The sequence below is a fragment of the Dromaius novaehollandiae genome, chromosome 2 (assembly GCF_036370855.1).
Source record: "Dromaius novaehollandiae isolate bDroNov1 chromosome 2, bDroNov1.hap1, whole genome shotgun sequence".
Taxonomy (NCBI): Eukaryota; Metazoa; Chordata; class Aves; order Casuariiformes; family Dromaiidae; genus Dromaius; species Dromaius novaehollandiae.
Window position 1 is genome coordinate 47,971,019 of NC_088099.1, and position 27,522 is coordinate 47,998,540.

The following is a 27,522-nucleotide window of genomic DNA, read 5'->3' on the forward strand; positions in this document are numbered from 1 at the left end:
CCGTTGCTGACACTGTAATTGCAGCATGCTGTCAGCACAGAGGCTCCTGTGTGAAGCTGGAGCCATCTGCCCTCCTCAGGGCATCAAAGATCTGGCATAACATTTACGCTAAGCCATAGTTCCCTTTGGGGAGTGCCCGCTCCATCTCACATACTGATTCTATACTGAAGTGTAAATGCTTCATGTACCTCAAGTTAGGTAAAATAATAACTATTACTGTAAAAGTCAATGTTCTAAAGCAGCTAGTTTTTGTTTGAAAACGTAAGCCTAAATTTTTGGGTGCCTGTGAGAGTATTGTGTCAGGTCACCTATGCCTGAGAGTTCATAACTGATTGTGAGGACAGCTTCATGGATTAAACAGCAGTATGGATGAAAGGACTTGCACAATCCTCTCTGCCAAGGAGGGAGCCCTCCCCAGGGCAGTGATAACAGGGGGCTGAAGCACCGGCGATCTCTGGGCACGCAGTCAAGCACCCTCCTGGAGGTGCCGGGTGCTGTCATGGCTCTTGGAAGAGACAAAATCCTTGTGTCATTTTGCAGGAAGGTGAGTTTGTCGTGAAGAAGTTGCCCAAGTCTTTTCTGACTACCTGAAGCAACATTCTGTCTTCGGGCTTGTCCTTCTGATCTCTAGCAGGGCTCAAAATATTACACACAAAAATTTAGGATTACCAGTGTTCACGTGTTAAAGGTAAGAAATCTTCTAGAAGAGGCAGTTATTGCTGTCTCACTAATGTATCACGGTCCTTCATGGGTACTCCTCAGTCCACTCCATCATTGTGCATTGGGAAGACCTTAATTTACACGGAATTGCTAATATACTCTAAAGAGACATTGTGCTTTTCAGGTTCACTGAAGTGTTCTGTAACTGTCTCTTGCAAATTGGCTGGAATATTCACAGTGCAGTAGCTGGTGCAAGAAATTTAGTCCTTTATGACCCAAGGTTGATAGATGGAAAGAGCCTGATAGAGTTTTTACATAAAGGGAAAGTTCTGCAGTTAGGCTCAGAGAAGCTGCAGTATTTATGTTTGTCCTCAGTTATAAGAACAGTGCTGGAGCTAGTCCGTTTTTGTTCCAAATCTCTGTTCACAGAAGGCAAATTAAGAGAGCAATACGTGTCTTACTTCCCCTCCCTCAGCCTGGACTGGCTGGGTAGTAAGTGAGAGCATTTGCAGATGTCACGGTCAGGGGTTTCTTCTTTTCCAGGCGAGGAGCTTCCTTGGGAAGCTGGTGTCAGTGCAGCAGCTCGAGCCCTCGCTGCCTTTGGGGCCTCCCCCAGGAGAGCAGACAGGCTGGGAAGAGTCGGGGCAATGCTGAGATGTTGGCTAGCTGAAGAGGCTGAGAGAGGTGGAAGGTTAGCAAAGTGATTTGTTTGCATACGTTTGGCTGCTGGGGCTCCCTTGTACGTGAGCCCAGCATGATGCAGAGACACTGCTGTGTGGGAGTCCTGGTGACCCGTCCTGGCCCTGCGTGCTCTGTGGTGTGACAGGCGCTGGTGTTCAGTGTTGGCCAGTGTTCCCCGATGCCTGGAGCCGTAGCATTGCATTCATGTTTTAAGCAAACTGAAGACAGTATGTGTCATTTTAAGGCACTTTTTACAGTTCAGGAAAGGTTAAGTGATGTGGGTGGTCATAGTTGCAGTCTGTTTCTCTGGGACAGTGAATGTTTTGTAATTTATAGAAAGCAGAACAATGAGAGAAACCGCACAGAATAGCTAACAACCTGGTGACTAAGACCTGTGATGTGAAGGACCAAAGCTGGAGTTCCTGGTCTGAACTGGACAGAGCAGAGACCTTGCTCTGAATCTCTGATGTCCCAGATGAACAGCCAGGTTGTTTTTAAACCTTTCCGAGCAGAAGTTATATCAAAGCTCTGTGACTAACAGACGGTCCACATTTCTTGTTTAACCTAAGTTCCTGTCCCAGTGAAAAACACTTTTGCTAAAAAATTCCTAACCATCTCTGTACCTGTTGGTACCCAAGAAATGTGACTCTTCACCTGTGTTAAATGTGACTCTTCACCTGTTCTTGTGTAGTTTCTAACTAAGTGTATATGCTAGATGCTTTGCACTTCAACCCTAGGCCAAATTAATCTTTTAATCCTTTTGTCTTACAAGGCATGTGTGTTTTTTATTTTGTTGTTTATTTATTTATTTATTTATTAAGTTTTAAAAAAATCTTTTTGGAAGAAAATAGTGGATCAGACTCTACCCATATTACATCAATGTAATCCTACTAAAACTATTCAAGAGTTATGGCAAAGTAGGTCTCCCAGCAGCAATGAATGCAGACGGAGTCTCACCAGTGTATTATCAAGAAAGTGATCAGAGATCCAGTGGGATTACATGAGAGTCTCCCAAGACAGTAGCAATTTTAATCAGTTTGCTTTTATTCCAGCCCATACAGTGACTAAAAATCATCATTCCAACCCAAACAGACTTGGGTTTTGTGACATGAGACACCATTTGAATAAAATGAAAGCATTTCATTCTAGCGGAGAGTAAACTAAAAGAAGGTGTCCACTGCATTCAGGGCAGGTATGAATACTCATTAATGCATTAGGTGAGCCCTCACTTTTTTCTGCTCTCTTTGAAGTTTCCTGCAGGACAGAGTGAGTGGGAGGGTTCCCTTTGTGCCCTCCAGTGTCCTCATGCAGCCTACAAGGAGGTCAGTGCTAAGTGCCCCAGATGCTCCCGAAGCTGAATGTGGCTGCTGTCGCTTCCCCAGAGATCCTCTTCTGTTGCAGGAGACTGGGAGCTCCCTTTGCACAAGGGCTCCCAACCAGTTTAGCTCCTGCTTTCTTCATACTGGGGACTGAGCATCACTCTTTCCCATCCCAGCTGAAGCTATTGCCATGTTCAGCTCCTGCATAACGTTAACAAGCTTTGCCTGCCCCAGGATGGGTTAGCACTGTTTGTCCCACATTTTTTTCAGGTTTTCTAGCCCTGGGAGCTTGGGGTTGCTCAAATGAGACTCTGAATTCTGTAGTCTTGTCGTTTGCCAAGGATCAGATATAGATCCTCAAGTGCAAATACCGAGTGCCTTCCAGTGCGGTGCCTGTTGTTACTGTATCTTACTGTGTTTCTGAGTGACAGATAAACTGTGAGCAAATAATCAAGAATAACTTCTCTCTCTTTTTCTGTTCTTTTCTTTTATTGAGCTAACAACACTTAATACTTTGTTTTGCTGAAGTTGTGTATTTTGAGATAAGAACTAATAAAACATTCACAAGGAGCTAAATATTCTTTCAATTTTGTTTCCATTTCTTTTTATTGTAGAAATGCTAGTGACCAAAAGACTATCAAATATCTGGACTAATTGAAAAACTCATTATAATTGCTATTATAGACATAAGAAAAAAGTAAATCAAGCCCCATCTCCACACGCACAAGAGAGGAAGAAACAGAAAGAATCTTTCCCTTATTGGAAAGATTAAAATCATGTTCTTTTCACAAGGACCTAAACGTGCAAATCTTTGTCATGCTTTTGGCCCCTGCCACCATGTATAACTTAACGGAAATAGGTGGTCTCACCTAAATATAAAGGTTTTCCAATATCCAAAGCTATTCTAGAGTATGAAATCTACATAACTAATAATAGTCTCCCCAGTGTTTGAGATTGTTACGTGAATCTAGCTTGTGTAAAGGAGCATTTTGGAATAGGATTTTTACATTGAAAGGAAGCATATTTGTTAGCATAATATAAATGCTCTGCTGCTAACTCTAAATCCACCTACTTTTTGAGAAACACAGATTTCTGCTAGCATATAAGATACTGTTTATTGACTAGATGAATTGCTAATGCTGTAAAAAGGGTTTGGTACTCAACTTATAAGGTGCTTTAAGCAGTACATGTGATTTGTGGAGATTCCTAGGTCTTTAGATGATTATTTAAATGTTATGATTAAATGTTAATGGCTGCATGTTTGGAAATGGCTGATAAAAGCTAGAGGAATTCTGAGAAACTAAAAATCTTTGAATTATTGGGGAGATGCTTGGTCAGCATAATGGAAAACAAAATGTAACTCTGATAAAAATAAATATAAGAGTACTGTAATATGTGGCTTTTATAAAAGCTGCTATGTGTTTAGTGTTAAGTGCTCTCTGAGAGAAAAGACCTGAGAGTCATTGGGGATAATTCAGTGGAAATATCCATCAAGTACATGGCATTATTTAAAAATTTCATGGATTTTTGGGGTGCATTGACCCTTTGTTCCCTTCCTTTGAAAAGGCCCCACAGGAATTAATTAGTATGGGAATCAGTATACTGCCATTCTATCTAATTGCCTCACTGAGCCATATGATCCAGATCTACCTGTCCCCATTAGAAATACCCCACAAATATTCTGGAGGATTAGTGACAAGCACTATACAACCGCAGGGGAAGAATCCCTGCCATGAAGACCTGAGAGGCAGTAGAGGAGTGTTACCATGGTATGTGTGTACATGTAGGTATTCCTCAAAGGGTCTAGAGTCAGCAGTTTTATGACCTTCTGGTACAATTAAACTGAAAGCTATATGCCACAAAAGTATATATATTTAGATTATCTGTTTTTCAGAGGTTAATTAAAAAACTAACTTTGATCTTACAGCCTTTAAAGACTATAACACAGTTTGGGAAGATCTACAAAAGACTGAAGATGTTAAAAAGACAGCAACGCTTATGTAAAGAAGGAAGACCAAAAACATCAGGGAAAACTTAGACACATGTCAGTTGATGTTGTAAAAAATATATTGAAAACTGGCCAGACTCTCCTTTTTATGCTATAACTGAGCACAAGTGGATTCACTATGAAATGAGCACACTTCAGCTTTGCTGAAACAGAGTACCGCTGCTTAGCACCTTGCCCAAACCTATTCACAGACGTCAAAAGCCAGCAAACCAAATGCTCTGGCTCATAGTTTTATGACCATTTTATAATGCGATAACGTTAGCAGTTATACAAGCTAGGATTACTTATAAAAGTAATCAAATTATATGTTTTGGGTCATAAACTGGTTGCTAATGGGAATCAGGAAGCAATTTTCCCTGTATATGCTCCTTATCACATGCTTAGCCCGAGGCTGTAGAGACAGAGCTGCTCGGCAAAACGGCATCTTGAGGCAAAAGCTTGCAGGTGGCTCCCTTGGGCAGTTACAGCTCAGTAACTGTCCTGGGAAGAAATGACCTTGCTCTGGGAGCCAGGGCAACATTTCTCAGCTTAGGAGATATTTACTTCAGTTCAAAGAGTGGTATCCTGCAGTAAAAAGTTTTATTAATTTTGTTTCCACTGCTTTTTTTCCTTTTTCTTTCTTTATTTCTCTCTCTTTTGTTTTTTCCATGGGACAGATGGGATTTTCCCCGGGTAGCCTGTTCATTGCCCTGGCCCTGGCAGAGTGCTTCAGGTGCTCTTTGTCGTCTTTCTCCAAAGCCGCAGGTGTAGTCAGAGCACAAAACCAGCTGCCTAAATGGGCTTCCCTGAGGCGGCAAATCCTGTGTCCCTAATGGCTTGGTGAGCAATTTCTCACTGCTGGAATCAAGCAGCCTCCAAAACAGACTGATTCCACAAAAGGCAGTTGTAGTACAGTCTGTCAGGTTGGGATTTTCCCTTCTTTTCTTCCTTCCCTTTTGCTGGCTTTCATTTTCATCTGACACTTTTGGATGCTATGTGTGTATATTTTTTTTCAAATTAAATATTTTCTCATGTAGGAGTTGTCTTGTTTCAGAGTCTGCGCCTATACAATTCTTTCATAAATATATGTCGTTGTCAGTATGTTACTGTTTACTGACTTTGGAAATAGGAAGGTTAGTAGATAGTCAAATCTTTTAAAAACTTGGCAATTATTTAAGTTCCTCAATAGTTGGTCTTTATGCAGTTGTTAGCAAAAATGTTGTGCTAATTGTTTTCAGACGCTATTTTAAAAAGTTCTAGTGAGAGACCCCGCCCCGTTCTGCCCCTTCTTTATCTGTATTGTATGTAGATACTGGGTTTCAGCTTTAAAATTATTTGCTCTTGTTCTTTTGTTGCCAGATGGATTGAATTAATCCCTTGTCTTTAAGAAAAAAATGAATAATTGGAATTTTATTAATTGCTTGCTTTCCAAAACAGGTCTATACTTTTTTTTTTTGACCAAAGTCATCCACCTATACATACTTCTGCTTATTTTCAGTATGCTCTATTTTCGTACTACTTCCGTAGATGAGAAATACCACAATCAAGTACAACATTAAGAATAAATTTGCTCTCATTTTTAAGCTGGTTACTTAGGTGAGTTTGATCCTGTAGTTAGCTCTCGCCACCCTTTCTGTGGCCTCGGTCAAGGCCTTCATCTGTGATGCAGTTCTCTGGTCTGTAAAATTAAGGTAATCTTGGGCATGCTTCAAAGCCTGTAAAAATGAATTCCCCTTTAATTGCCCTGTTTTTGTTGTTCTTGTTGTTTTTTTCAGTACACTTGTCAGAATGCAGTTGAAGTGCAAGCTGTTATGAATAATCATTTCATAAATTATTATGAGGATATTTATGTTAAAATGTTCTACTTGGTGATCTTCTATGATCTCCCTTAGGATTAAAGAAAAAGAGCCTGATAAATAGGATGATGGTGAATCAAAGGCCCATTCAAAATTTTCTATTTGTGCTCATTTCTCCTGGTTAATGGGTTTAAATTGACCCTGGTTCTCAATTAGGTCTCCAGAGCTGAACGTTCAGTTTTCTTCCTTTCTTCTCCAAATAAAATTTCAAGGAAATTTAGATTTTTCAATAGGAAACTATAATCTAAACTTGGCACTACTTTGAGTCCAAACTGTTTTTTTTCCCTCAATCTAATTTGGATGTGTGGTGAAATGATTGAAATCATGCTAGAAGACATTTCTGTGATTTTAAACTGGCATTATTTAATTTGAATTTGAATTTTAGCCTCACTTTGCTGTCAAAAATCAATTTGCAAAACCAGTTTGAACAAATCTATGTCTAAAAATTCCTAAACCACTTTCTCAGTGAGTCACTAATTAAAATACTTCATATTTAACTCAGTGAGTAAAAACTTAAGCGATTCATATAACAGTTTTACATATATATATACACACACACATATATGAACAAGTGTATGTATATATATTTGAGAACTTAAGTTTACACCTACATTTATGGAAATAGAAAGATGCTTGCTTCTGTTTTTAAACATAATCCGTGATCTGAATAAGAGTATTTCAGATGAAAAGGGTAGCATGGTAATGAAGTACCTATTCTCAGAAGAGTATACAATTTGGGTAACCACAGATATTGTGATTTTTATGTACTGTAATGTCACTATGCATGCTTCTTTCAAAAAATTGGCTGTAGTATTCCTATTATTTTGTTCTTCAGGTCTCTGGGATGCATTTTATATGAGATGTGCTGTATGAACCATGCATTTAGTGGCCACAATTTTTTGTCTGTGGTGTTAAAAATTGTAGAAGGTGATACACCTTCTCTTCCTGATAGATATCCAAGCAAACTGAATGCTGTGCTGAAAAGGTATGCTTTTTTATTGTCTAGTAGTTTTCTAAATTAATTTGGAAGATTATTGAATTACCACTTTTTTTTTGTTTTAATATTTCAGCATGCTAAGTAAGAATCCTTCACTGAGACCAGCAGCAGCAGAGATTCTAAAAATCCCTTATATTGATGAACAACTGAAGGTATCTGAAGGCAGAAAAAATGTGTTGACAAAAAATAAGTTTGATAGAAATCAATGGGAACTGCAGTCCATGGGACTTTCAGAGCTAAATTGCAATATGCCTGAGGTAGGGTGGCAGTGAGAAATGAAGCCCGTGTCACTTCATGTGCTGCACGTGCCCACTTTGAAATATTATGAGCAAAAAAGGGAGCAGGCATTTATGTGTGACATGTGCAGATCATTTGGGTCGGGGTATCTATGATCTCTAAACTGTTCTGATTAGTCCTAGTTTCAAGGAAAACCAGTGCATTTTACTCTTTTGGTGCGTGATTTAGTGTATATACTATCTGGCTTTTGAAGAAGTTGGGATAGAAAACTGTTACATCACTCTCTGCAGTAGGACTGCATTGGATCATAGGTGAAGGGGCTGGATCATTTTAGCCCTAAGTATTGAAACTGCTTCTATTTTATTTTTTTGCAGAATATACAATACAAATTCACATATATGCCCAAGGAAAATAAAGCATTTCACTGGCAGAAAGAAGCTGCTCACATTGTTGATGCTGTGTAAGTATTTTTAAGTGTTTTGTGGGCAGTAGTATATGAAATTAGAGTGTTTTGAAATACTATCAAGTTGTAAACATTGTGTTAAGTCACACACACAACTTATGTCAAGTTGTAAAAATTGTGTCTCATAGTACTGTATGTTTAAAGAGACCCGTTCTCCAAAAATGCATATGCAAAAGGACAAGCACATTAATTAGATTTATAATTAAGATTTAGGTTGAATAAGTCACTTTAAGAGCCAAATTCTTAGTTTGTAACTGTGTAAACTGTGCATGTGTATGTGGTATATACATGTGTTAATTTAGTACCAGTTGGTATGTAATTAAATTATGACCTTAGTCTTTATATTTTGAAGGCTTAGATCTGGAGGCAGATGCCGCTGATCGTACAGCGGGCAAGTTGCTCCTATGACAGCTTTTCTCTGGGCCTTCACTGGGGTTGGTAGGTTGAGGTGCAGGTCTCACACAGGCTGAGGGTTAGGGTTAGGGTAGGGACAGTGCTAAAGTGTAGAACCCGCCATGGAGTGGAGCTGCAAAGTGTATGCCAAAGGACATGCACCGCTACCCGAAGTGTGCTTCCATTAAAACTTTTGTTTCTGGGCCTTCCCTGGGGTTGGTAGGTTGAGGTGCAGGTCCTTCCCATGCTGAGGGTTAGGGTCAGGGTTGGGGTTAGGAGAGTGATGAAGCGTAGAGCCCCCCATGGTGTGGGGCTGCAAAGGGCATGCCCAAGTGTATTTACCACTATTTGAAGTGTGTTCTCACGGCAACTTTTGTCTCTGGGCATTCCCTGGGGTTGGTAGGTTGAGGTGCAGGTCCTGCCCATGCTGAAGGTTAGCGTTAGGGTTGTCTTTTGGACAACAGGGTTAGGGTTAGGAGAGTGATAAGGCCTAGAGCTCCCTGTGGGGTGGGGCTGCAAAGGGCATGCCAAAGGACATTCCCACCCGACGTCAGGTGTCCTCCTTCAGCAAGGGTTGTCTCTGGGCGTTGCCTGGGGTTGGTAGGTTGAGGTGCACGTCCCGCCCATGCTGAGGGTTAGAGTTAGAGGAGTGATGAAGCACAGAGCGCGCCGTGAAGTAGGGCTGCAAAGGGCATGCCAAAGGACATTTACCACTACTCGAAGTGTGCTGCCACATCAACTTTTCTCTCTGGGCCTTCCCTGGGGTTGGTAGGTTGAGGTGCACGTCCCGCCCATGCTGAGGGTTAAGGTTAGGTTTAGGGTTAGGGTTAGGAGAGCGATGAAGCGTAGAGCCCCCTGGGGAGTGGGGCTGCAAAGGGCATGCCAAAGGACATTTACCATGACTCGAAGTTTGCTCCCATTAGAACATTTGTCTCTGGACCTTCCCTGGGGTTGGTAGGTTGAGGGTTAGGGTTAGGGTCCCGCCCATGCTGAGGGTTAGGGTTAGGGTTGGGAGAGTGATAAGGCCTAGAGCTCGCTGTGGAGTGGGGTTGCAAAGGGCATGCCAAGGGACATGCTGGTGACCGCCAGTGTGCTCGCACGGTAAGATTTGTCTGTGGGCTTTCCCTGGGGTTGGTAGGTTGAGGTGCAGGTCCTGCCCATGCTGAGGGTTAGGGTTAGGGTTAGAGGAGTGATGAAGCATAGAGTGTGCCGTGAAGTAGGGCTGCAAAGGGCATGCCAAAGGATATTTACCACTACTTGAAGTTTGCTCCCATGTGAACTTTCGTCTTTGGGCATTCCCTGGGTTTTGTAGGTCGCGGTGAAGGTCCTGCCCATGCTGAGGGCTAGGGTTGGGGTTAGAGTTAGGATTAGGATTGGGAGAGTGATAAGGCATAGAGCTCCCTGTGGAGTGGGGCTGCAAAGGGCATGCCAAAGGACATGCCCCGCAACCCCAAGTGTGGTCTGACGGCAACTTTTGTCTCTGGTCCTTCCCTGGGGTTGGTAGGTTGAGGTGCAGGTCCCGCCCATGCTGGGGTTCAGGGTTAGGGTTAAGGTAAGGCTTAGGGTTGGGACAGTGATAAGGCATAGAGCCACCTGTGGTGTGCGTTTGCAAGGGGCCTGCCAAAGGACGTGCCCCGTTACCCCAAGTGTGGTCGCATGACAACTTTTGTCTCTGGGCCTTCTCTGGGGTTGGTAGTTTTAGGTGCAGGTCTCACCCATGCTGAGGGTTAGGGTTAGGGTTAGGCTTTGGAGAGTGATAAGGAGTAGAGCTCCCTGTGGTGTGGAGCTGCAAAGGGCATGCCAAAGGTCATCCCCTGCCCCCCCAGTTTGCTCCCAAGGCAGCTTTTGTCTCTGGGCCTTCCCTGGGGTTGGTGGGTCCAGGTGCAGGTCCCGTGCATTTTGAGGGTTAGGTTTCGAATTAAGGTTAGGGTTAGGATTTGGAGAGCGATGAAGCATAGCGTGCCATGTGGAGTGGTGCTGCAAAGGGCATGCCAGAGAACATGCAACACTTGGGACTACCGTTAGCTTTTCAAAACAAGGTATTTTTTCATTTCTGCAATAGGATGAAAGCAGAATAAATGCGGGGAAATTTAATGCATTGAAGTCTTATCCCTATCTTTTAGCTAGGTTAAGTCATCAGATTGTATTTGTAAAGCTGTCATTGCTAGAAATCCAGGTGCAGGTTTCAGCCCCATAGCTCTTGTTCTCCCACTCTCTGGGCAAATGAGTCTCTGTCTTTTCATCAGGCCCAAGTCCCTTGTTTGGGTTTCCCCTTTAGTATGAAACAGACCGGTGAACTTTGGAAGTGTAGATGTAAAAGGCAACAATAAATAATGCCCGTACTGCCTAGTAACAACTATCTAATAAATAACAGCAAATGGAGCCCACGGAGACTGCTGTCCAGTTTTTGGCCTTCTTGCTGTTCTGTTATTATTGCTCTGCTGGAAGTAACCCTTTACTATTATACTGGAAACACATCAGTGAGATAGAGGTATAATAATCATGAAATATTAGACATCTCTTATGTCCGTTGCTGCTGTATTCAGTTTGATTCAATTAACTCTGAGTGGATTCCTGCCTCTTCAAATGAAATATAGATATTATTTGGTACTACAGTGATGTTCCTCAGGGATGTACCTTTAATAGTTCTGGGGCATTGAAATCTAGCCCAAATATTATGCTAAGCCTATCTGGATTATATTGAATATTAAATGCTTATTAAAGCATGAAGAATGGGAATCATTAAGGAACTTTTAGTACATGCCTTTATTTTGTGTTTTTTCATTTATAATATGTACAGGATTTCAGATTATCTGTATGCACCAAAAGATTATGGATGCATTGAGAAATCAGGATTTTACCTGCAAAACGTATACTTAGACTTCAGATATCCATATGCTTCTAGAATAGACTGATCAAACCATTTCCTACTATTTGTGGCATATACTAAATTCCATGCCTCATCTGTTGTCATTTAAATATTATGAGTTTCATCACCTTTCAAATTGACATCATGTATTGACAACACTAGCACCCAGGGAAGACATCAGTGCATATCCCAGAGTCTGTAACTATTCTATCATGTTGTTATACTTTTATTAAAAACAGATAGAAAGTCAATTTCTTTCACATAGAAGTCCAGAGTTCCTATGAAATGTGGAGCAATGGAAAGCAATTATTTTTGTTAGAACATGAATTCAGGGCATCAACTTGAAGAAGAAAAAAAATCCTAAGAGAAACTTCCCTATAAATTATGTTCAATTATGCTATGATCTGATTCTTTTAGGTTAAATGTTTGCAATATATGTAAGAATAAGATTATGACTTTCATTGCATTTATGAGAATGTTGGCTGCCTGTATACCTAGTGGTAAGCAAAATGCCGAAACATTTTTGCAATTCAAATTCTAAAGGGGTTGATAAAATTAAGTTAAAATACCTGAAAAATGATGCCATTCAGAAAGGAAAGTAAAGGAATAATTTAAACATAGAAGATTGCACGTCTGCTATAATGAAGCAATGTTGTAATCTGAGTGTATATACTATGGTGTCCTCCCCAGTCATTGTTGCTTTACATCTATTGTTTCTTTTCTCGTGAGAAATTTTCTGGTGTGTGTAGTTGAGTCTAGTTTTTTCTAATAAAAGCTTCTAATGGTTTAGTTTATTCCAGTCCCATGCAAGTAATAAATTTTAAACAGTTTTATGCTTTCTTAAATATTTAAGTTCAGTTTCATCTTGGATGAAAAATGACTTTGTTTCCCCTACAGGTTCTGGCGATTTGAACTGGAGTTTGTTCCAAGGCACAGGAAATATGTCTACCTTATTTATACTTGAAGAGTTAGTTCCATTCTGATTAATAATTGAACTGTGCTCGTTTTTGTCCTTAGTCTTTCATATTTCACTGTAACATTCATATCTCTACAGTATTTCCCTCTATAGCCAGCATTTGAAAAGGATAGCAAACACTTCCCTTCTCATGTTATTGAAATCCTGATTTCAATATGATAATCCACAAGGAGCTTTGCAATTCATATGGTGACAAAAGTGGGCTCTTAGAAGATCAGAAGTTATCTCATAAGAGCCAAAATAGCTATTTGAAATTCAGACTTGATATCATAAAGCTAAACAAGCCAAAATTTTGGTGTGAAATAGGACTGCCAAGGTATTGCAAACTATGGTTTAATTTGTGTAATCACTGTAGGTTGTGATATTAATCTCAGATTTTATATCCTTTTTCTGACATAGAACAAATATTGCTCTCCCATGTTGATAAATACAAATGAGATACATATGTCAATAATTCGTGCTCAGCTTTCAGGGCTGATCTATGGACAACATTTAACTGGTGAATTGTTACTGTTCATTAGAAGCAGAAATTCAAGAGGACAGCAGGATTATTATAACTTTCATTAAAGGCACTTTAACATTCTCCTTTATTCTAGATACATTTTACATTGATTGTTAAAAATTACAATTGATATTGCTTTTTCAGTGGTTTTCATTTAAATTAAAGACAGTGTTTTTACTTGGAACATGCTGAATAATGAAGCCAGACAAGGTAAATATCTCAATGTGCTGCAACATTTAATCTTTTAAGGAACGAGTTTGCCTTTTCCCATTCTTATGTGAAATGCCTGAAATTCTTCAAGTTCTTCATGAATCTAAGTTTAAATTTTCCAGTTTAAAAGAGACGTTTGCTTTCAGTACTATGATCTGTTTAGTCTGTTATAGTACCTGTAGTGACTTTCCAATTACTTCATTTTAAGTGTCAGTATGTTTCAATATCCAGCCAAAAATCTTGATGTTTACCTGTTTATGTAAGGATGGGCTTGCCTGCATTCATTTTCAGGCAGAGGAAAGTCCATTTGCAAACTCTGCGGGAGCATTCTCAAGTGCAGAGGATGACGCCGCGGGAACGCATGAGGCTGAGGAAGTTAAATGCTGCAGATGAGAAAGCAAGGAAGCTGAAGTAAGTTATGCATAACATTAACATTGTGCCCTGGCTGTGCAGTTTTTCCCCTCATAACAGTTTTATAAGTGAATTATGACAATCAAGATGAAAACAAATTTAAAAAGTTGCTTCAGCTACTGAAAGTGAATGGGGATGGTGGATTTTTAAATCAGTAATTGTTTACATAAAAAGAAAAGTCAGAGCATTAGCCCAAAACTGGTACTTCGATACTGATGTTTCTTGTCAAATAAGTATATGAGAAATTTTCAGTTTCCTTATGATAGGAATTTTTTAAATGACTTTTTGCAGTTTTTTTTTAAGAAGTGCACGTTCTGAGAAGTCAGGCATTTAGTTAAAATCCATTTTTTTCCCTTCAATTATTTTGACCTAAGAGATTTGCCAGTAAAAGTTAATAGCTCAGAGAATAGCCTCATCAGATGATCAAATGCAGGGGTAGTGAACATGTGATAAAGCCTTTACATTTTATAGTTTTTTCTTAAGTAAGGAATAATAAAAGGGGGAGGGTTTAATGGAAAGTAAGTACCATTTCTGAGTCAAATTTGAGAAATACCTTGAAGGCTATGTATGCATGCCTGGATTCCATTTTAAAATAAAAAGAAGAATATCCTATTTTGATGACACACTTGATTTTTCCTAGTTAAAAACTCTGAACATTTTATTTTATACAAAAGAAAAATCAGGAAAGTGTCACATTAATTCATTTTAATGTTTTCTTCAAAACCATTTTCTAAGTGCGGTGTGCATTAAAAATGTTTATTCTATGATTTATAGATGTGTAATAGAGAGAATAACTATTTCTGATCAAGGCAATCAACCTCTTAAGCTTGTCATGCCAAAACAAGCTCACAATGCAGTGTGGCAATGACCTCCTATTACAAACAACAATGTGAGGTAACATGAGGTCTGAATTAATGGCTACAGTAACTCTGCAGCCATCTATATCCCTCCTGAACTGTCCTTCTTCCCCGCCTCCCTTCTAATAACTACAAAATAGCTTCCTATCCTATCCCCATCTGGGTTAGGAAGAATGTGCATGAACAGTAATTGCAGATGAGCAGAAGTGCTCTGTAAAATCACGTCCTACTTTTACTTGTGCTAACTTGCCATGCTTGTACCAAAAAGCTACACACAAAAAATTCAAGATCTTAATTTCATTTCAGAAAGCATGTCCGACCAGCATTTGTGCCTGTCTGACATTTACCATTGAACTGGAGACAAAATTGCATTTGAAAATGGATATGTACATTAATCCTTACTTTTAAAAAAAATCTAGCTGGAATGAAACCACCATATAGCAAGTATTTGAATTTAACACATTTTCTGCATGGTGTTTTCAAAAGTATGTTTAACTAGGCCAATTTTTATACTTATATGAAATTTATAAATAGGAAGCACTTTCCTCCCCCCCTTTCTTTTTATGGGTAGAGATTAGGAAGTAATAGTAATTGTAGGATATTTTAGCTCACTTTTAATTTTTTTGCTTTCTTCAATTTCATCATTTCATATTTAGATTTTCATGTCCCCCCACAGCAACAAAATCAAATATTTCCTTTAATAGAAGGGCAGCATATTAATCTTCAAATCTTATTCTCAGTCCTGAGTCTTTAACACAGATGATTCAGGTCCAGATTATTGCCAGGGGACTCTGGCTGGAAGTATTTCTAACAAAGCAAAACCACGGTACTTTCTCAAACCAGAGATCTGCCTTCAGCAGTGCAGGGCTGGGCACAGGTAGGCAGGGAGCTGGAAGACTTGCTTAATGCAGCATTTGGCTCAAGGAGCCTCGTATAGGAAACGACTGCTATGCCTTCTCCCCTTGGCAAAGTGTTCATAGCGTGTAAATGTTATGTGCCTTTCTTTAGCTGAGAGTTTCCTCGCCGATGTGGTGACATCCAGTTCAAAAGGTTTAAGATCTTTGGAAGGAGCAAGAGAGCCTGGGACTAGGAATGTGCCATTTTGCAGTTACATTGTACAAATTGTGAAAGGTGTATATGAAACTGTTCATAAATAAGGCCTGAATTCTGTCTGTGGGTTCACTGAGATGAACTGCAACTTGAGTATATGCTTTGAGTGTTTGGTACCGTGGTAGTTTTATTATGGAATTTTCTTTTCCATGTATACTTTGAGAAAATCCCTCTGTGCAATTCCTAACATCGTATCCTAAATACAAGTAATCTGTATTTACAGACAGCTGGCAGAAGAAAAATATCAAGAAAATATCAAAAGAATGCAAGAGTTCAGATCCCGTAATTTTCAGCAGTTGAATGTCAATGTCCTACACGTAAGTATGGGCTGTTGTTTTGAAAGTCATATATGCATGTTTAGTGTACACCACTTTTCCGTTTTCCACATACTTTCTCTAGAGGCAGAGACCTGCCCAGAGATTAATAATTGGGATATGCATCAAAGTCTAGACTGCTTAACTGAAGCTAGGTCTGTGTTGAGAGAAAGTGTATTCAGTTATTAAGAAATGGTTCAACAAATTCTTTATACATTGCATAATTTTCTTTTTTAAGTCCCCCTTCAATCCAAACCTGCTCTCTGAAATGTGGTACCTACTAACCTTCCTATCTGATATTAGAGTTCAAAATACATTTGTTTTCTGGATAAGTTCAGAACTGTAATCCCTTAAATACCATACTTTGGCATGGCTGCTGGTTCTTTTCATTTGATTAATTTAGAATATTAATGTTCCAACTGGCTATTTAGCAAGAACAAAGTCTTGGAGTGACTCCCAGTGTAAGCTGTCATTTGCTTTTAAAATATATGCAACAGAAGATAGGCCCGTTCAACCCTAGCGTTATGGCTTTTCACAAACAGCAATGGCAGTTTGGAAAAAGTCAGTGAAAGCATCACAGAAATAATGAGTTTTTGGTTTTTTGATGCTTTGTTTTCTACCTCTTTTATGCACTCCAGTTTCTACTTCCCATTGTCTTGTTAGATCCTTCCTTGTTTATAGCTGAGTCATTGCTGATCATTATTAAAAAAAAGAATTTTTAAAAAGTATTTGCTAACATTAAAAATTTAAGTTTTTTTTTTTTTTTTTTTTTTTTTTTTGTAAGTACTTGTTTGCTGCAAGTCTCAGCAGTTGTATAGATCAGGATAGCAATTATATTGTGGGCCTACTGAAAGCTCTAACTATACCCATTTATCCCTGCTGCTTCAACTAAGGAATCTGATGAACAAACTTCAACTCCCCTAATTCATTCTCAGCCAGTCATTACACAGGACTGTGTGTCCACAGGACATGATGAACCACATGGAAATGAGACATCAAGTCAGCTTTGTGTGCCTGAATCTATGGAGCATGGTAAGAACTTAAAATGTCATGTTGAAATGAAACTTCCTATATCAAAGCAAGATTTAATTTTGTCCTTGATAGTTAAACTGTGGTGAAGGAACTGCTGTATAAAAAGCAGTCAGGTTTGTGAAGTTGTCAAAAGATCTACAAAGAGAAAAGGAAAATAATCTGGGTGGATGGATGTACATTAGAGCTACATGGCAGGGCAGTCTGTGTTCCCAGAGTCTGAATGACCTGACACCATCAAAGGAGGTGAACACGCCTTCTCCAAATGAGGTGCTGAGGGAGGAGGAGACAGTTTTAAGCTTTGCACATATGAAATGGCTGGAGTTAGGACAGCATCTCCTAAATTCTCTCTCCAGTGGAAAAATGAGTACCAAAATATGGAGCGTTTGCCCTTAATACACCTTGATGCCATTTTTATTATATATAATGAATGTGAGAAGCAGATGAAAACTCTTTGAATTGTGCTTATCTATATTGTCCTGAAATGCTTAGCCACTGTCTTGAAAATATGAAATGCTATACATAACATGTACTTTACTGTAGATAGATGAACAAATAGTCAAGCTTTTGCAAATGTGGCAGACTGTAGAAATAATGTACTTCCTAATTAAGGAAAATATTTTTGATAGCACAAATATATCTTCTGTTTCTATAATGTTCTAGAACAGTGTCATTTTTAAATATTTAAGAATCATTGTGTAAGCACTATTTAGGTGAAAGATTTTTGATCAGACTAGAATCTTGCAAATATGTTTTAGCACACTTTTAAATACTTAAACTACTTTTTTCTAAGATCTCTGGCTGTTGTTATTAGTTTATATATGCCTCTGAAGGGTTATATCATTGAATCAAAGGCATCAGAATTGGCTGGTTTGTGGTGGTGGGTTTTTTTAATAGCAATTTTTTTTCCCTTTCAATGTAGCCTCACTTATGTCTGTGTGGTTGGCTTGCTCTTTCACAGTATAAGGAGGCACGATCTGTGTAGGAGAGAAGGCAGCTGCTAGAAAGTACATCCCGGGGGGAGGAGATTGCAAGTAGCAGACCAAGAGAAAGCAGTAGATGTGGGTGGGACGTGCTGGGGGAAGCATACAGAGATGCCTAAATAGAAACAGAACAACACGCAAGAAAGGAAAGGAACTGATGTCTCTTTTATCATTAGAGTTTAACAAGTTAATGAACTCTAAAGACAATCAGATGTGTTTACATCTGTGATGCAAAAGTTTGGCCTGTCCATTGTACAAAGCTGAACGTGGATTTAATGATATTGCTTTTGTCAGATTTGTTGACAATGAAGTGATGAGCTCATGACTAAAATAACTTATGGATGGGCAAGAGAAATTACATGGTTTCTCTTTTTTGCTTTTTGATTATCTTGTTATTCCTGAGGTTCATGTCAAAGCTGTTACTTAGTCTATTCAGTGTTCATACTCTTCTTTTCTTTACACAGTTCAGTTCAACTATGAATGTCCTACATGTCTAATTATTAATTAAGTTATCAATGGAGTCTTTGTGCTTGAAAATGTAGGAACAGTTCCAGCTATTCATTTTCCATAGAATTTGCTTTGTGATCAACAAGCTATAGGACAGAAAAAAACAGAAAACTAGAAGCAAGGCTATAAAATGGTTTTATAAAGCTGTGTATTGCATGTTAATTAATCTTGCTAACCCATAGTAAGTTAGCAGAAGAAGTTAGACTATGCATACCACCCTAACAAGCTCCCCAGTTACAGCTAATAACTAACAACAGTGGAGGAGGTGGAAAAAGGCAGGAGTGAGAAGCTGTTCCTGACTGCGAGGAGGCTCAGCAGCAGCAACCTTAAGAGTTAGTTACATCAGGTCAGACCCCAAAAATCCTCTCAGGAACGGGAAAAGCTGGTTGCGGAGCAGCCAGGGGTAGTGTCCCTACCTGAAGAAAGTTCAAACTCTCTTTGGCTTATGTCCTGCTGGCCTTGGAAAATTTGCAACATAAATGGGGAAAAATTAGAGCCTGGAGAATTGAAATACCAGGACCTTAAGAAGTTAGGGAAGGAGTAGAAAACAAAACACTTCACACTGCTTTCACTGAAAATAAGCTGCAGCATTGTGAAACACAGTTATATCTGAGTGGAGGAGATGGTATCAAATAAAAGGTCAAGATTTAGTTTTAACAAATAGTTTTAAAAAGCATGGTAACTTGATCCAATTTGAGAAGTAGTAGGTACACATGTTGAAAGCTGGGAAAAACAAGGCAGTAAAAGCAACATAAATGAAAAACACCATGACAATTCAGGATTTTGGATTGCCTGGTGGACAAGTTTCAGTGATGCTGAAACAATTAACTGCTACAGACTTCCATGGCAAGTCTAAAATTCTTTCCATATTTGAGTTATGTAATCAGCAATGATCTTCTGATTGTTTTTTTCACTCTAGTTATGACCTCAGTACACTTGAGGGACATATAAAACAGTTACCTAAAGTCACAAATAGTTGACCAGTTTGTTAGTCCTCAAGCAGCTTTCTTTTCCAAAGTACAAAAGAGATCGAAGCAGACCCTGTGCTTTTAATGGTGAGATTAATTCATTGTGTTGCATCACAGTTTTGTTCAGACTGTTAACAAGTTTTACAATGACTTCTTCAGAAATTTAAATAATCTGAGTCTTATACAGATTCTTACTACAGAGGTTATTGGCTCTTATTACAGAGAAGTGCTGTGGGCAAAGTAAATACTACTTTTAAACAACAGAATTCAGTTACTTCTTCAACATTATGTTCCTTACTATGCGATCCAGCTCTATTATGTAGATGTCTTCCTTCCTCGGAGAAACGAGGGTCACTGCTGAGCAGGTTGAGCCTTATGGGACTGATTCAGTCTGGCTCATAAATCTAACAGCTCAGATGTCACCTGCTAAGCTAGACTGGCTTGTGATGGCCCCTGCATCTTGACACGCTGTCATGTTTCTCCCCAATCACTTCAGGGATTCTGGATGCGCATCCTGCACAACCCTCGTCTGCAGAAAATGGAGAGCTTTGCAGGGACAGGGAGGAGAAGCACAAAGAAACATGGGCTTTTGCTGACAGAAATCACTTTGTAAACTGTATATGCTTGCGTTGATGAAACTCAAGAAAGGAATCCAGTTTTAACTTGGGAGTGGGTAAAAGTGAAAAGTTATGTAGATAGCAAGTTATGCTATTTTTGCTTTAATGAGCCAGGGGAGGAAAGTTAAGCACATGTATTCCTGAGCCATTATCTTGGTTCTTGGTGCTCTGCTAGAGAGAAAGCGCTGGCCCCACTCATACTGCTTTCCGCAGAACAAATGCACAGGGTAGGAAAGACTGGAACCTTGGCTATGGCCTCTGAGTCCAAACTGGGGCTACTCTCTGTGTCCCCCTTTACTTACTGCCCCTTTCCAAAAGAATGTGACTGGCTTCGATGCCCTGGAAGGTTACTGCCTCTCTCTGCAGAAAGTTGTTTCTGGACCCAAATTTTGCAGTGTGTATAAACCTTCTTATTTCTGGCCTAGATTTCCTTCTCGCTGTTTCATACCCCCATCTTTGAACCACATTGCCCTGCAGCTTAAGTAGTTCTTTTCTTTCCTTTGTTTAGTCTCATGTTTTCACAGGCAGCAGTAATATCCTTAGTCAGCCTTTCTTTTTCAAAGTCAAGCGAGGCAAACTTTGCTCGACGCCACTCATAAGGTAGGCTCTCCAGTTTTATCTTAAAATGATCTACCTAATTAGTCTCTGAGACTGCTCTCATTTTATTTCACTGTATTTGGGCATGAGCGACATGGAATTGATCTAGTATTTCACAAAAGTTTTATTAGTAGCTTATGCCCTGACACTAATACTTTCCTCTGTTGACTGTTGATATCTCTTAATGCCTGCTAAGATTACTTCTGTATTTTTGATATGTTTGAACACTAGCCACTTACAGCATACCTGAGCCCACCTTCCTTAAGATGCTCCCAAGTTATTATCTCCCAATTTACAATAGTTTTTTTTGTTTTAATGCCTAAACTCATGACTCTGTACTTCGTTTTTTCTTCATTTTTGTTATTCCAGTTCTCAAGTTCAGCCAGTGTATGTTGCTATAATGTCTTTGCCCTTCTTTGCATTGGTAGCTTGTTCCAGCTTACTTCCAGCAAAGCAGTGCTGAGCACGCTGACCGCAGTGGAGCGGGGCTCCCTGGACCTGCTGTGCAGCACGGCTCTCCATTACTGAGCAGCGCGTGTGCTCCTGCACCCTTCCCAGCCTCCACGCGGCCAGTGCCCTGGCAGCCGTGGGAAACGCTTGGGCACTCTGCAGTGCTTTTGGAGCTCTCAGAGAAAGCCAGTCCCCTTTCCCAAAACATTAGCCTATATGTTTAGGAGAACTCGTAGTCATGCAAGCATAGACTATCCTGTGGGTGCTCAGTGGCGGTAGGTCAGGTGGGCAGGTGCACTGGGTTATTAAGAAATATCTGTAGATCTTCAAGTTCTGGGACTTTGTCTCTCTTGTTCCTAGATTTAGCTGCATTTTGTGTGCATGCTAGAGCAAAGGATTCTTCCAGTTGGGCTAATCTCTTTGAAGATGTGCAGTGTGGAGATAAGTATTGTGGCAGGTGGGTAGGTAGCATTCCTTGCAGCTAATGAAGGTTTAAAAAAAAATTAAGGAATTTAGCATCTATACTCATACAATCTGGAGTAAGAAATGCTCCCTAATCTTGTAAAGAGACAGGCAAAGGTGTCTGCTAAGAAAAAAGACTGTTATAATTATTATTAACCGTACTAAGTAAATGGCTGAAGTGCTATATTGACTGTATCGTTAAAACAGTATATATTCTTACTGTAGTGTTTCAGCTGATTAGAGCACTGCTCCATTTATCAGATAAATAAAATTTTGTAAATATTATAAACCAATGAAAAATGGTTTTACTCATTTGAAATTATTTTATGCAACAGTTTTAGTCTGCATTAGATTTTCTAGTTTTGTTCATTGGGAATCAGCATTAAAAGAAGTATTTCAATGATTGGAGATGTGGAAAAATATTTTATAGTTGAATTTAATATTCATTGAGAAATGTTGATGTCTAGACCTTATTTGTCCAGGAAATAATGGACTTTTATCTTTTAAGTAATTTAAAACAAGGCTGGACAAAAAGTTAAGAATATGTTGAACTGATGGGAGCAGCATTGTTTTACTGGATAACTTCATGTCTTTTCCATCTCAAATTTCTCCAAGTAAAAGTAAGAGACTTAAAAGATCTAAAATAAATCTTATGTTGAGACTGTATTCAGAGACACCGAGTCACTGTTTGCATTAAATACAAATATTTGCGTGTTCAAAACTATATAGGAGTATCTGCACATTTCATTTATTTTCAAGCGATAAAGTTGATAATGATTAATAACTAAATTCCCTTTGTTTTGATTTGTTTATTTTTCTTTTCCAATACATTTCTCCAGCTCCTTTGATTGATTAATTATTTGTGAATATTAAAAAACACATTCTGAAAGAAATGTCAATGAAATGGGAACAGGCAATTCAAAATGTGTCAAGATAAACCTGTATCTATATTTCCTATTTTTACTAATACTTACCTAGAAAATAAAAGTCATTTATTCTCTCTGATAATCATCAGAAAGAAAAGCCACCTTGCAATGAATTGACTAACACCATTTTTTTATGTCTCTTGACCCATTTCTTTTGACCCAGTTTATAGAAAATATGTCCATTTGGACCTGGTGAGTATGCCAATATACATTTTTCTGGAGATCACTGGCTGTCTTGTGAGTGCACATACTTTACTTTCAATAGCAGTTATGTGAGAAGAAGGACAAGGCAAGTTACATTGCTGACAACTACAGGTCAGCTTATCTAGGAGAAAGAGGAAAAAATTTGCTATTAAAGAGAAGGGAACTGGCCCTATTTGACTGCTTATTTCCATGAATGATAATGAGTGCAGCTGGAGAAAAATGATTTTCTGAAACATAGGCAAAAACTATCATCTAAGAAATAAAATTAGCCATGAGTTACACACAGCCTTTATGTTATTGCTGAATATATTCAATACCTTTCTGTGGCAACTAGAATGGAGCTGTTTCAGCTAGGCAGGTCCAATAGATATTTAATGTACCTTCTGGTGTGGCCTCCTTTTAAAAAGCAACTGGAAACGTCATGTAAATAATACATTACTTTCTCATACAGTAATATACCTCATCTTTATCTAGTAATTGACTTTATTGAGCTCATAATCTACTTTTCTGATTATACAAAAAAGTAATCAGAAAAGGAGATGCCCATTTTACCAGAGAACTGAATTTTGAGAGAAGTTTCAGATGTCAAAGGTCATCTTTCCCGTGGATTTTGTAGTACTGTTAAATCTCTGGGGCTTTTCTGTGTGGGCTAGTACACACTAAGCTAGGATACAAAATTGCAGCTCTGTCACTACATCCCATTAAGTACTGTGTGCGGTTCCTTTGCTTAGATTGCAATAACTTCTAATTGAACCAGATTTTACAGCATAATTCCTCTCAGCTCTGTGCACAGCTTGATTCCTATTTACTGGCTTTAAGTTTACAAAGGTATTTAATAAATAGGAAGCACTAGTTATGGGAACTTACTTGGAAGGACTCCAGAGAATCTTTATCACAGCATGCCTTGTAATTGTCCATGTGGGAAATTAGTGTGGAATATCTAAAGTACCTGAGTTTACTACATAGAAAATCCTCTAGGTAGAGACTCCTAGTGTTTGCAGTGGTATAAAGCATGAAGAACAAGACATAATCCTGTTATACAACTGAAATAGCTGAATGTTCAAGGTTTCTGATTCAATTTCTACAGCAGAAGTTACCTTGAAATTGGCTACAAAATCATAAACTGTATCTAGAAGTGCTTCAAGTTAGCTCAGTACAATTACAGATGCAATGAAAACCACCATTTCCTTACCATCTTCTTTGGTCCTTCTGATTTGGTTCAGTTTTTCACAGCTGAAAGATTTTTAAGCTGGTTTTAAAGCTATCTGCACTATCGAAACTCAATACTTTTTTATAGGGGCCATAAGGGATATTAAATTCAACAAACTGTAATCTAATTGCTGTTAATTTCTTCAGCATATGCATTAATAGCCCCTTGGTTTTGAGGGCAGTCAACAGAGGTCAATTGTATCTGAAGAGTGCAGCATTATCCTGCCAACAGAGCTTACTGTCTTGCTGTGAAGAAGACAGTTGTAAAATACTTTTCCTTATAGTGCTTCTATAATACAAGGCAAAGAAACTGCTTTGCAATAGAAAAACGCATCTGTTGATTTGCTCAGAGTTAAGCTTGTGCAAATGTTTTCCCCAAACAATATTCCAGCAGCAAGGGCATCAGGATTATCTAGAGGGTTTGGGGTTGTTTTAAAATGTACGAAGGGTCAAGTTAAAATGCATGAAGTCCTGGACTTTAGAAAGAATGAGCTTGATAAGTTGCAATTAGAGAGCCAGTTCCTTGAAAGATATACAAGCCTTACTATTTCATTCCTGTCTTTCTGTGGCTAGAAGATGTATATCCTTATTTGACAACAATTCAGGTTTACTCAGGAACATAGCAACTAATAGATTGTCCAAGATTATAGACAAATAAAAAGTATGCAAGATGTGTTACAGTTCTGCCTCTCTACTATCCCAGATATGTAACTATGTCAACTTCAACAGAGTTAATCTAACTGGATAAAAGGAAGAGGTAAATGGGGCTGTGTGTTTTTAGGAAATATGCAACATGACTGGTGTATTCCCAATACATTCTGGTTTCAGGCATTGTACAGGACTCATTGTGCTTTTCTGGCATTGCTTTGCAATAGCCCAACATTTAATTTCTAGACTCATCAGGCTGTATCTGTTTTATCATGTCATCGGTATGACAAACTGGCTTAACTAAGTTGGGATAAAAATGGATGGAGCAATGAGAACTTAAAGCCATGCGCTTGCACTTGTGACTAGAATTGCCGCTCTGTATTTGTATCAATTGCACAGCTGATAAAACATGGTAAACAAGAATGGGATGGGTTTTTGTGGTTTTTTTGTTGTTTTTGTTTTTTTTAAAGTATTTAAGAAATTCTGTATGCAAATGCACCCATATTTCTTATGGCTTGTCTTAGCCGCAGCACTTGAGAGACTGGAATGAAAAAGACAATGGGGCAACACTGGGCTTAAGTGCCACCAATCAACTATTGTACTTTGAGTTATTGGGTTGCCTGTACATTACTATCTGGGGCTTCACTTGAATGAATCCAAGAATCCATTCCCGATGAATCTGTTGCATTTCATCTCCTTTCTGTAAGAGCACTAGCTCTGCCTAAACTACTCCTCTGCTCTTACTAGACATGCTTGTGTGTGGGAAGGGGTCAAGTTAGGAGCAAAATAGCTTAAGCTAATGATATGGTGTATTCAGGTTCTTCGTACAGAAAAAGACTGCAAAAATCAAAGGCATGTGAATTCAAGAGGCATGTTACATATTAGAAAATTACGCTTGAGGGCAATGTTTTTTACTCTTGGTTATATCAGTAGAAGTTTGTAATAATTCCACTGACTTAAATTATTGCTGATTTATGCTGATGTAACTATATTTTTGTTCATGGACCCTACTGTGTAAGCGGAGTGGCAAAAGCAATGGCTCTGGGAAGAGACACTAGAGCGTATATTTACTTCTTCGGTGAAGTTCACTCCTGTGGGGATCACAGGGCTCTATACTTCTGCAAAGTACTTTAAATAAACACTTTAGCATGTGTCTAAGCTCATCTTTCTTAAGGAACTCTAAAACATAGATGACACTGAACTGGAGCTACAAGTAAAGCAGCAGCCATAGAGACGGGCTTTTCCTCTGCAGCCTGATGTCGTGGAGGAAGATAAAGATTGCTGCCTCTGCCACAACTCACAGAGATGTCTAGTCCCTGGATGAGTTATGGGAACTAGGAGCTGAAAATAAATCTTGCCTCTTTTTTTCCACACTTATCTGGCCCCTGAGTGTAGAGACTATTCTAATAGAACAAGAATCTTCTCACCATAAATGTTTAGTAATAATCTATACTGAACTTCATTTCATAACTGTTTTCCTTTGCATCGTAACTTTAGAAAGTTTTTTTCACCTTTGTCTATCAGTTAGTTCTATCTGCCTAGTCTTTCTCGTTTATATTCTATTCCTTTTTGTTTTTGTATGCTCCAAAGATTATAACATTTTAAATTCCTTAATTTAATATGTTGCAATATGTTACATCTGGCAAACCCCTGATTTCATTATAATTCCAAAATAGCTATGTGCATTACAGTAATTGCATACATTATTTCTATATTTCCATTGCTAATTGTAAGCTGTGGGTTTATTGTTATGAATTTCAAGTGGGTGAAGTTCAGCTGAACCTCAAATTGCAAATGCTCACTCATTCTAAAATAATGGGTTTTTTTCCACTCTGTTATTTTATAAGCTTTGTTGAATGATTTTCAAAGTGTTTTTAAATCTTAAAAGGTTAAAAGCCTCCAGTCTTTCTCAACACATTTTTAAGCATCTCTGCACATGCACATTTTGCATTGTGACTGTAAAACAGTATTCATGCATACTGATTGGGAAACTGAGTAGTTCTCCAAAACATGATCACACAGGCAATCATACAGCTCAAAAGCTTTTAGGAAAATTGGGTGTGTTGTTTTGTTTTTCACTCCAACAAGTCAAAATAGAACAGAATAATATTTATAATCATTAAGCACCATTCTGTATTGTTATAGTATCCTCTGTAACCAGAAGGCCTTGTTTCAATCGAGAAGTTAAAGTTGCAGTGATTCCTTTCGTGGGTTATGCAGTGGTTCCCTCTTTCATGTGGTTACCCTACTTCATGCAAAACCAGTGAATCCTTAGTAGTCCCAGTGTGGAGGAAACAGCCTTTCCTGAGCTAAACATTCAGACATGAATGAGCTTCTGCCATGGATCAGATCTGTGGAGAAAGATGACAACTTATTACACAATACCTGTTTGGAGAACCACAGGTAGCTGGGCCAGCTAAATTTAGCATGTCCAAATCAAATAAAATTGTGTAAAAGAGGAATCAAAAAAGAAGAATAAAAGGAACGGAGTAAACTCATCTCAGATATAGGTAACATATCTACTGGAGTCACAGCAAGTTGGTTCTTGATGAGTGATTCATGTGCACAGATTTATATTGCTGTAACTTCAACAGATATGTAAGGAACATAGCTTTTAATAAGTGAGTAGAATAACATAGAAGAATAGCATCATAATAACTGTAAAGATATAGATCAATGTTAAAAGCAGGACTATTTCCAGGACCATAACGTATATTCCCCAAGTTTCTGCTTGCTGAAAAGATGCTATAGGATGCTTTCTGGGAGAAACTTACCTCCAGTAAGGTTACCATTTGCAGTTACCAGCACTTTGCTTGCTCTTTGCACGGGGGGTGCCAAATTCCTGAGACACTCCCAGGTTTCAGAGAGTAGGCACACCAGCAGCATGCCTGCCAGCTCTGTTTAGCTCTCTGTTGCTTTTCTTTCCCAGTTTCATATTGAGATCCCACTTTGCCCAAAATTCAGTTAAAGGGAGAATAATAAATCTGGTTCATTCTAGCAAAAATAAGGCTAAACAAAATTTGTGAGTTTTAGCTATGAAGAGGAAAATGAGTCAACGGATTTTTTATTGACTGAAATGT

The 27,522-nt window shown here is 38.8% G+C and overlaps 1 protein-coding gene across 5 annotated transcripts in view; it reads left to right on the plus strand.

Moving 5' to 3' along the window:
- Window positions 1–27,522, plus strand: part of NEK11 (NIMA related kinase 11) — a 110,530-nt gene that overhangs the window by 39,220 nt on the left and 43,788 nt on the right. For 4 of the 5 annotated variants that reach the window (XM_064506397.1, XM_064506399.1, XM_064506398.1 and 1 more), the window contains 6 exons: window positions 7,339–7,488; window positions 7,574–7,652; window positions 8,112–8,197; window positions 13,442–13,561; window positions 15,752–15,845; window positions 16,736–16,874. In XM_064506397.1, coding sequence (XP_064362467.1) covers window positions 7,339–7,488; window positions 7,574–7,652; window positions 8,112–8,197; window positions 13,442–13,561; window positions 15,752–15,845; window positions 16,736–16,874 — 668 coding nt within the window. The remainder of the gene's footprint in view (window positions 1–7,338; window positions 7,489–7,573; window positions 7,653–8,111; window positions 8,198–13,441; window positions 13,562–15,751; window positions 15,846–16,735; window positions 16,875–27,522) is intronic. The other variant, XM_064506400.1, reaches the window with a different exon arrangement.